The 10,511-nt window shown below is 54.3% G+C and overlaps 1 protein-coding gene across 3 annotated transcripts; it reads right to left on the minus strand.

Annotated features, from left to right (window-relative positions):
• Positions 1–1,077: 1,077 nt before the first annotated feature.
• PDIK1L (PDLIM1 interacting kinase 1 like) lies at positions 1,078–10,199 on the minus strand. 3 transcript variants are annotated; one of them, XM_064731485.1, is made up of 3 exons: positions 8,709–10,199; positions 6,512–6,813; positions 1,078–3,422 (listed from the first exon to the last, which is right to left on the minus strand). In XM_064731485.1, the coding sequence occupies exons 2-3, from the start codon at positions 6,794–6,796 to the stop codon at positions 2,691–2,693; spliced, it is 1,017 nt and encodes a 338-aa protein (XP_064587555.1). In that variant the 5' UTR covers positions 6,797–6,813; positions 8,709–10,199; the 3' UTR covers positions 1,078–2,690. The 3 variants fall into 3 exon arrangements, with proteins under 3 accessions (XP_064587555.1, XP_064587553.1, XP_064587554.1); XM_064731483.1 differs by having other exon boundaries at positions 6,512–7,873; positions 8,709–10,198; XM_064731484.1 differs by having other exon boundaries at positions 6,512–7,876; positions 8,709–10,198.
• Between the last annotated feature and the right edge of the window lie 312 nt (positions 10,200–10,511).

Raw genomic sequence — 10,511 nt, forward strand, 5'->3', positions numbered from 1 at the left:
CTCACCTGCGTCCCTCAGACGCTCTGGGGGGTTTGTGGCGTTCTGGGCACATCCCTGTGCTTTCCTGGGCTGCAGCACAGGGATTTCCTGGGCAGGAAAGGGGACCCCTGGCAGCACCACCCGCACCACTGAGGCTGGGGTTTAAATTCCTCACTGGCTCTCCCTGGGCCCTTCTGTCCCCAAAGCACCAGGAGGGACCCAAACCACGGAGCCTGGGATGTCCCAGGGGCTGTGAGAAAGGGAAAAGCCCCCAGACCCCGGGCTGGCTGTGCCCCAAGGAGGGAGCAGCTGAGCAACCTCCCAAGGGCTCTGCCTCCCCCACACAGGCCCAGGGAAGCTCTGGTTGGACCAAAACAAACCAAAAACGAGCTCTGGTTGAACCAAAACAAACCAAAACCACCAACAGGGCGAGTTCCCAGCCCTGGGAATGGGGAGGGGCAGGCTGGAGCCTGAACCTCTGGGGTTGGGCTCTCCCAGCCCAATGAGCTTTAATTATATCTCATTTCTGCACCAGGGCATCTCCCTGCAGCTTTCCACACCCTCCCTAGGGGCTAAATATATTTGAAGTACAGCATATATATATAATATATATTATATATATATGTGTGTGTATATATATCTCAGGTTTACTATTCTTCATTTTGTGGGGAAGGAATTCAGCCTGTGCCTCTATTTAAAATCACCACTCTTAGAGCTAATCCAAAAGTGGGACTTTCTCCTTTACTACAGTTCTTTAACCCCCCTAAAAAAATGAATCTAAACCCAAACTGCATTGACCCAAGCACCAGGCTCCTGCCAGGTGCCCATTCCAGGTGGGAATTCCTGGCACAGGAACCCACAGGGCTGGGCTTGGGTTTGCTGTGGGTGTAAGAAATTCCAACAGAAACTCACTCACAGCATTTCCAGCCTGCAGATCCCTCTGTCCTGAGCGCTGCTAATTAAAACATGCAAATGAGGGCCACACTTTCCTGGCATGGATCAGTAATGATGTTCCCTCAGCTCCACTCCCAAGGTTTCTCAGGGCTGTCCCTGGAGGGCAGCACTGACACTGCACTGAAAGCACTTCCTAAAACTTCATCGAAATTCAAGGTTTTATTTCAAAAACAGTCATGAACTTAATAAATTACACAATAATTTTCCTCATTATAAATTCTCCGTAAAATATATTTTACAGTTTTTAAAGGAAAAACATGGAAAAAACAAAAAAAAAAATCTTTCCCAAGTGCTGAAAAGTGTCTTGACTTCGTGTCACGCTGGTGAACGACCCCGCAGCTGCTACAACAACTTGATTTATTTTCTCAAAACAAAAGACCTCAGACAACAAAAAAAATCAAAGAGAACACAGAGCTCGAGGACTACCAGTGTCACCCAACAGCGAGGAGAAGCACCATGAGAGGGATTTCAGGCACCCCCAACCTATAAAGTGGCAATCAGTGCAAAGAAACACTTTGGGAGTCAAAAACCCCGAAAGTTCCCCGTGCCAGCCCCTGATTTGTGCCCTGCAGGCAGAGGGGAGCCAGGTGGTTCACAGAGCACCTCAGAGGGGAGCAGTGCTGATTCTGGCTCTGTAATTCTGCCATTCTGGCTGGGTAAGGGAGGGGATGCTCACCCCTTTGGTGTTAAACAGCTCCCAAGTTTAACATGAATAATAAACCTCCTTTTCTCACCCTGCTGAGATGTGAGAACTGAGAGGCAGAGTTGGCACAAGCAAAGTGTGTTTGTCTGAGGATCACTCCCTACGAGGATGAAGTGAAAGGAAATAACAAGAATTATGAACTAAGGCCAGCTGGGGACAGGCACCAGCTCACACAGCACCAGGTAAGAGCCACCTGCGGCCTGTAAAGCCTCACAAGTTGGGTGGAATCAGAATCCTTTGCTTTTGGAAAACCAAAAAATAACATTTTGTTTATTTGCACTCGGAAAATGAACACTGAGTGCCCAGAACTGCTGTCCCAACACTAAGAGGGAACAGACTTCAAAAAGCAAATTGTACAAGGAAATACTTACAGCCATTTCCAGGTGAGAAAAGGCAAATTAACTGATTAATAAAAGCAAAATCAACTGATCAGTGAGCCAGCCCCCCTGCCAGCACCTGACTGTACATTTCTAATTTGACTCCCTCAGTGATGAGCTCATTAAGCTCCAAGTGCCAAGACCAGCCATGTTAGCACTTTGAAAGCAGCTGATCCCCTTGCATTGCTTTTTTTTGTTTACAAAGTCAAGTCTTTGAAATTAGATAACAAAAATAAATAATAAAGTCATTCAGGCCTGGGGAAGAAGGAGTTTTTCTCACTCACTTTCTTCACCCAGATTTCTAGCAGGCCCCAATCATCCAGACCCACAGCAAATAATTTAAGTGCCACACACTCCCAGTCACCCATATACATAAATATATACACAGACTACATTACAAAGCCTCAAGATTTGCACTGCCAGCATGCAAATCGATTTTTTCTCCTTTTTTTTTTTTCCATGAGAGTTCCTAATACTGACATAGGAAACTGGAATGTGTGGGACACTCCACGAGAGAGTGCTGGAAATCAAGTAGTGTTGGCTCTTGTGCCATGCCCGTGCCAGCGCAGCAGCCCCAGGAACGCCCTCGGGGATTTCACAGCCGGCCAACTCCACATTCCGGTGGGGAATCTCCAAATCTCCAGCAGCCAGGGGCTCAGCACCCCTGCAGGACGCCCTCACGTGTCCCAGCTGCTGTCCCTGAAGGCGATGTTGACCAGGCGCAGCTCCAGCTCGAAGGCGTCGGGCCGGTCCTGCGGGTTGGCCGCCAGCATCTCCTTGATCAGCTGCTTCATCCTGGCGTTCATGGACTTCTTCTTGACGGGGATGAGCAGCTCCATCTTGGGGTTCTCCAGCAGCGCCTCGCCCACGGGCACGATGGCCGCGCCCTGCCGCACGTAGCTGCCCAGCAGCTCCTTCTTGGTCTCGGTGTCCACGAAGGTGATCCTCTCCAGCATGGCCCAGATGATGATGCCCAGGGCGAAGATGTCGGCCTTGGCCGTGTAGTGGCCCTCCCACACCTCGGGGGCCATGTAGAAGTCGGTGCCGCAGGCGGTGGACAGGAAGCACTTGTTGACGCTGACGGGCTCCTCGGCGCTGTGGCCCGAGGCCGAGCACACCTTGCTGAGGCCGAAATCCGCCACCTTCAGCGTGGGCTCGGCGGGCGCGCGGCCCTGCGAGATGAGGATGTTGTCGGGCTTGAGGTCGCGGTGGATGATCTGGTTCTTGTGCAGGAAGGCCAGGGCGCTGCTGAGCTGCAGCATGAAGCTGGTGTTGGTCTTGCGGCTGGGCTTGCGCGACAGCAGGTACTCGTTCATGTCGCCGCCGTCGCAGAAATCCATCACGAACCACAGGTAGTAAGCGCTTCTGGGGTCAAAGGCTATTTCTCCTTTCAGTGAGGTCTCCACGAGCTGCAGTGAGGAGAAGAGGGGATGTGAGTACCTGGGCATGGTGGGAAGGGAAGGGTTTGATGGCAAAGTGCATGGAGTCAGGATCTTCACAGAGAGGGGAAATCTGGGTTAGTTACACAGCAGGAACTGTTCCCTGGGGGGCTGCAGAGGGCACAGGTGCCCAGAGCAGCTGTGCCTGCCCCTGGCTCCCTGCAAGTGCCCAAGGCCAGGCTGGAGCCGCCTGGCAGAGTGGAAGGTGTCCCTGCCCACGGGAATGAGATGGGGTTTAGGATCCCTTCCAACCCAGACCACTCTGTCTGACCCTCCCCTCAACAATCCAGAGACAAGGTATTGCAGCAGGGGAAAGAAAACACGATGCAAATGTTTTTATGTAAAAGAGAAAAACAAAATCACAATGTATTTGCCAGCCTCCTTATCTTCCCTGGTGTGGAGCGTATCAAGCTCAGGCTCCTGCCCAGCAGCAGAGCTCGACCCTGATAACAGAGGTTTTAGAGATACCAGTGGCCATTGCCCTCCCATCTGTCCCAGCTGGACAGTGTCCCACCCTGACAAAGCCCGTCCCACCCACTTTGCCAACAGCTCTTCGGGATAAACAAAGTCTCACAAGTAACTCCACAGAGCTGTATTTATCCAGGAGAGATTTTTAAAGCCTGGTCTCCATTCCTGACACATCCATGACTTCCAGCAAGCTAACACAGGGTCCTGAACTCAGGAGAACGCTGATCTGCAGGCACAGCTGAGCACAGAACACCCTTCCCACCATCATTACCCACAGGGTATCTTCAGGAACAGCCAGTTCTTACAGCTGCTCCACACAGAAAGCAAAGTAAAACCTGCAATCATTTTACTAATCCTGTTTACACCACTGCATTTGCCTCTTCAGCTCCTCTGAGGTGGCTCTGGAAGGAAAATCCTGCAATTATTTCTGTTAGTAGTAAACCAATGGATGCTAAATCAAACTGGCTTTCAAAAATGAAGGGGTGTGTTGATATCTAGACAGGCATTCTGAAATGCTTTTAAAAAGTGACCTTTTCTAGAGAAAAATGATAGTAATTTACAGGCATCTTCTTTAACAGTAAATCTATTTTAGAGCTAAGAAATGCCTTATTTAGGGTTTGTAGCCAGGAGCTGTGAGATTAAGGTATCTCAGGAGAGCAGGGAGCCTCCCTTGCCAAGAGGGCACCAACACAGAGTCACAGCAGCTGCACTTGCAGACGTTGTGAGAGTTCAGACAACAAAATCCACCCCCACATCTGTGCCAGTGGCAAAGCACAGCACACAGATGACTGAGGATCAATTGCAGATTTGCTCATGGGTCTGCCCAGGCCTCACCCCTGGCACTCAGCTCAGCTCTGTGCCATCCCCGGGACAGCAGAGGGGCTCTGCCTGCCCCTGGCACAGCCCTGGCACTCAGCTCAGCTCTGTGCCATCCCCGGGACAGCAGAGGGGCTCTGCCTGCCCCTGGCACAGCCCTGGCACTCAGCTCAGCTCTGTGCCATCCCCGGGACAGCAGAGGGGCTCTGCCTGCCCCTGGCACAGCCCTGGCACTCAGCTCAGCTCTGTGCCATCCCTGGGACAGCAGAGGGGCTCTGCCTGCCCCTGGCACAGCCCAGCTGCCCCACAGTGACCCTGGCACTCAGCTCAGCTCTGCCCTTTGCCCTCCTCCCTGCAGCAGCAAAACAATCCGTGCTGTTGGCACCTGTGCCAGCTGCTCCCAGCACCGCCATCCCAGCCAGAGCTGGGGCCTCTTCCCCACCTTCAGCTCCACCCCAGGGCCTTCAAAGCTCCTCCCTGCACACCTGCCCTCCCTGCAGCTCCAGCACACCAGGAAGGTGAGGCTCTGACTCCTGCCCCTGTTATTTCAGCCTAATCCTTCCCTGAGAACAAGTCAGGAGCAGCTCCCAGGCCACGGGGAGCTGGCACAGCCAGGGATTCTGGTTCTGAGACAGCAGGGTGGCAATGAACACTGAAATATGAACAGCTGGGTAGGGAGAACACAGCAAACACTGAGCAGGCTGTGGCTGTTTGAACCAGGAACACTGATTTCTGCCTGGGGGTGATTTATACTCAGGGCTGCTTCTTGACAAGAGAATTAATTAGATTGTCTTTCAATGTCTTTCCAGAGCTACTTATTCTTCAAACATACACAGCTTCAAACTTAAAAGGGCACTTCCACAGTGATATGTACTCCCTAATTTATACTCTTTGAAGAGATTAACTTAAACAGTTATTTATTAAAAACTAAAACCAGCTCATGATGTGCTACCAATTGATGCTTGTTTCTGAAAGAATTTTGAGCGCTGGCTTCCTATAAATCAAGACACTGATTTCCAAGGCACCCAGGATGGAATTCCTCCAAGCTCTGTCCCAGGACAGGAGTGCTCTTGAACCTGCACCTGCCAAGAACTCCACAGGCTGCACCTGCCCTGGGCTTCCTCAGGTTATCACAGCAGATTTGCACTAAACACAAACTCTGGAGTCTTTCAGAGCAGCACAGCCTCAAACCCAAGATCCAGGTGATTGCTCAGTTTGTTTTTAAAGCTCTCTATTACATTCTGGGTGTCAGCAATGCACACAATCCCCTGGCCTAGCTGAGCACAGCTCAAACCCCTGGCCTGTCCCACCTCACCCCGTCCCATCGGCCTCGTGTACCTGCAGATACAGGGAGCAGCTGGAGCCATGGAACCCCAGCTTCAAACCCAAGATCCTGGTGATTGTTCAGGTTCTTTTACATTCTATCTAAATCTCTATTACATTCTGGGTGTCAGCAATGCAGCCAATCCCCTGGCCTTGCTGAGCACAGCTTGAACCCCTGGGCTGCCCCACCTCACCTCGTCCCCTTGGCCTCGTGTACCTGCAGATACAGGGAGCAGCTGGAGCCATGGAACCCCAGCTTCAAACCCAAGATCCAGGTGATTGTTCAGGTTCTTTTACATTCTATCTAAATCTCTATTACATTCTGGGTGTCAGCAATGCACACAATCCCCTGGCCTTGCTGAGCACGGCTCAAACCCCTGGGCTCTCCAACCTCCTTCCCCCCAGCTCAGCATCACCAATTCCTTCCACCCCGTCCCCTCGGCCTCGTGTACCTGCAGATACAGGGAGGAGCTGGAGCCATGGGCCATCTTCTGCACCATGCCATCTTTCTGCAAGATGCACTCCTCCAGGTGAATGACGTTGGGGTGCTGGCTCTTGATACTGCTAAGGGCCCAGAACTCGCGCAGAGCCAGTTCCACGTTCTCGGGAGCGTGGCACCGGATCTTTTTGACGGCCACGCGGGCACAGGTCCTCCTGACGAGCGCTTCGTACACCACACCATAACTGCCACGACCAACCTCCCGAATTAGATCGTACTTAGGCTGGCTACTCACCATCTTCAAGAGCAAAGGTTCTGGGGAAGGGGGAGAAACCCACACAGCTAAAGCTTAGGCACAGGAGCCGGGCTGTATTTCCCCCCCTAGGGGCTGGCCTGCCCAGACCCCGCCGTTAACGGGGGCTCAGAACGTTCCAGAAGCTCCTCCATAAACCTGCACCTGCCTGCCACGGACCAGGTGGAAGTGAAATCACATCTTTTTGTTGGTTACAATTTCAAATACAGCCCGGCGTGTTCAAGGTGGCAGCAATTCAAACCTAGACTGGGACGGCGCCGAGCCAGGGCTCTGGAGAGCGCTCCTGCTCCTCTGCCTCAGCGTCCTCCGTGAGCATCTGCAGGAACAGCAGCACGCTGGCATGCTCCCCATCCAGCCCGGAGAGCACAGCAGGTCCCAGCTGAACCCCTGCCTGGGCTGCAATCTTAATTAAACTGCCTTTTTGTGCGCGTGGCTGCAGGAGCAAACGTTTCTGTTATAATTGTTTTACTCAGACAAGAGAAAGCTTCAATCGCTCCCCATTTGTCTTTTGAGGTGACTGGTTTTTCACCAAGCCTCCTCTGCATGAGGGATCTACAGCTATGAAAGGTTAAAAAGGATAGCTGATTGCAGAAGTTTGCGCCCAGCATCTAGCTTTCACTTTTGCTCAACAGAGCAAGGACAAAAGTTAAGTTATTGCTCTGGAAGTAAAACAAGAGACACACACACACAAAAAAAAGGAGGAAAAAAAAAAAAAGCCACCAAACCCTGCTGCAGATTTATGACCCTCCCTGCACGCTGCCCTACAGGATTACAAACCAAACACCAGCACCAGCTTCACACAACCAAACCAAAACAGGACACTGACTAGAGACAGCAATAAAATAAAATAAAAAAAAACCAAAAAACCGAGCTTGACTAGCCAAGGATCACTGGTCAAACAGAATGAAACGCAAAAGTAAATAAATAAATAAAATCACACTGATAGATCAGAACTACAATAGCTTTAAGACAGCCAGTGATAAAGGTAATTCTCTTTATGTCAGGCAATAAGGACCACATTGAAACAGCCTGTTATTAGTAGGAAGATTTCAAGTATTTCCACTGCTTTAGGCAATTTTTTTTTTTGAAAAAAAATAAAAAAAAAAGAAAAAGAGAGAGAAAAAAGGTATCATCAGTCTCAGGCAATGCTAGAGCAATATTTTAACCTTTCAGCAAAGCTGTGCGAGGGACATTGGCAGTAAGGATTTGAACCGAGATGTGCCGTGGGTGAGGAACGCGGGAAGGGCCGGGGCTGCACCTGCAGCAGGGCTGGAGCTCCGGGTCAGAGCCCGAACACCGAGATCTGAGGGACAACAAGGGCCGGAGCCTCAATTTCCCATCGGCACCGAGATCCGAGGGGCCAACAAGGGCAGGAGTGTAATTTGTAATTTCCCAGCAGCCAAACAGCTCCAGGGCAAACACCGCGTTCCTCCGGCACAGCACAGCGGGTTCCGAGCGGGCACACACCGCCCCTGTACCGGGAGCTGTTCCCGAGCCCCGGGGCCGCCCCTGGCCCCGCTCCGGCCCGCGGTGCTGCGGGGCCCCGGGGCCGGCCCGGCCGAGCGGACACCGGGCCGGGCAGCACCGCCCGCCGCGTTAATTTATATCATTGGAATAATATAAATATATAGAGAATGTAGGTAATTAATACAGGTAATATAAACGCACCCCTCCCGCTCGGCGCGGCCGCACCGGGCCCCCACCTGTGAAGGGAAGCACCGGCGCACCGCTCGCCCCACAGCGGGGATGATGCCGGCCCGCTGGGCCCTGCCCGCTGCAGTGGACACCGACCCCACCCCGCCCAACCTGCAGCGCGGATCCCGCCCGCTCCAACCCCCGGGGACCGGGAGGACAGGGGCCGGCCCCGGGCCGAGCCGGGCCGGAGCAGCCGCGTTACCTCAGCGCCACCGCCGCCGCCGCCCGGCCGCCATCTTAGGGCTGCGCTGCGCCCGCCCGCCTTCCTCAGCGCGGCCACGCCCACGCCGCCACGCCCACTGAGAGGGCACGCCCATCCCATGCACGCTGCCCTGTGATTGGTCAGGCCAGGGGGCGGGGCGAGAGCGTGGGTAATGTTTAATTACATGAATTAATCTATTAATTACTGACATTTCTGTTTATGAATTTGGAAGGGATTGGTGCCTGTGAGGGTGGGCAGGCCCTGGCACAGGTGCCCAGAGCAGCCGTGGCTGCCCCTGGATCCCTGGCAGTGCCCCAGGCCAGGCTGGACAGTGAGGCTGGAGCAGCCTGGGACAGTTGGTGGCGTTCCTGCCATGGCAGGGGTGGCACTGGATGAGCTTTAGGGTCCTTCCAAAACAAACAGTTCTGGGACGCTGTGATTTACTGCTTGGCGTCCAGAAAAAAAAATCAGTACAGCTCCTCTCGCCCTTGTTGTGCTCTGGCTTGGTGTGACAGTGACAGAAGAGCGGTTCTGTTCTGTTCCCTGTTCTGTGCCATGGTTCCCTTTCCTCCTCAGGCTGCAGGGCTGGAAGTGCCCCCCATGCCCGGGAGCCCTGGCACAGGCCCTGCTGTTGCCCCAAGCATTGCAGGGCTGGAAGTGCCCCCCATGCCCGGGAGCCCTGGCACAGGCCCTGCTGTTGCCCCAAGCATTGCAAAGCCACCCCAGGGACATTTTGGGAGAGGCCGCCCACTGCCCAGAGCCCTGCGAAGCCAAGCAGAGGGAGACCCATCCCTGCAGCGGGCTCTGCGGGGTTAATTGGGAAGGATCCCGGCGTGATTAATGCCCTGGGTCCTGCCTAAGCTGTCCCAAGCCAATTAGGGGCCAACGAGCCCCTTGTGGGTTGGGAAAGCTGCTTAGGGCATTACACCCCCTCGGTTCCTGTGAATCCCCTTAACCGAGTCCAGAAGCAATTAATTAATCAATGTCACCCGGGCAGGGCCGGGTCGTGTCTGGGTCCGGGCAGGGTCCGAGCCCAGCCAGCCCCGTTTGCTGCCAGGGCCTCGCTGGCAGAGCCCCAAGTGCCCGGACAGGAACGATTTTGCAAGATGTGCCCGGCGGGTCTGGGCACAGTCACTCGCTGCACACGTGAGCCAGCGAGGAAGGAGCCCAAAACAGCTGAGGAACTGTCCTGGAGGGAACAGGGGGGTCAGTGCACCCCGAAACAGCTGAGAGGCTGCTCACCCTGCCCCACACTGTCCCCCCCGGTGCCCCCTGTGCCAGGGGTAGGGTTACCAGCGCAGTGCAGCTGCCAGCTCTCCCTGGGGCCAGCCCTGGCCCTGCCCAGCCAGCTGGCACCGTGTCAGGCTGCTGGCAGCCAGGGCTCTGCTCACCCTTTGCCCCCACGGCCGTTTCTGGGTCAGCTCTTGAGCCCCAGCAGCGAGGCCAGCTGTGCCAGGGCTGTGCCATCCCTGTGCCAGGGCTGTGCCAGGGCTATGGCAGGGCTGTGCCAGGGCTGTGCCATGGCTGTGCCAGGGCTGTGCCAGGGCTCTGGGGCACAGCCTGAGCAGCCCCCACTGTGCCTGGCTCATCGAGGAGCCCCCCAGCCCTGTGCCAGTGCCAGGCACGGGGTCTGTGTGCCCCCAGAGCTGCCTCTCCCCTCCTGGCACTCAGGGAACCACAGTGAGATGTTGGCACATCACATCGTTCATGTTTTGGGGTGGGCAAAGGGACAAACTGTACAAACCCCCACTGGCAGCTGGCAGCTCTGACGATTCGGAACGCCACCACCATGTCCCCAGTGTC

The sequence above is a fragment of the Zonotrichia leucophrys genome, chromosome 23 (genome assembly GCF_028769735.1).
Source record: "Zonotrichia leucophrys gambelii isolate GWCS_2022_RI chromosome 23, RI_Zleu_2.0, whole genome shotgun sequence".
NCBI lineage: Eukaryota > Metazoa > Chordata > Aves > Passeriformes > Passerellidae > Zonotrichia > Zonotrichia leucophrys.

Bases quoted from the DNA above. Each gene is read 5' to 3' on its own strand.
- PDIK1L (XM_064731485.1), bottom strand. From the start codon at position 6,796: ATGGTGAGTAGCCAGCCTAAGTACGATCTAATTCGGGAGGTTGGTCGT. The intron at 3,423-6,511 runs GTACACGAGGCC...TCCTCACTGCAG, and splicing joins GCTCCTCCCTGTATCTGCAG to CTCGTGGAGACCTCACTGAA.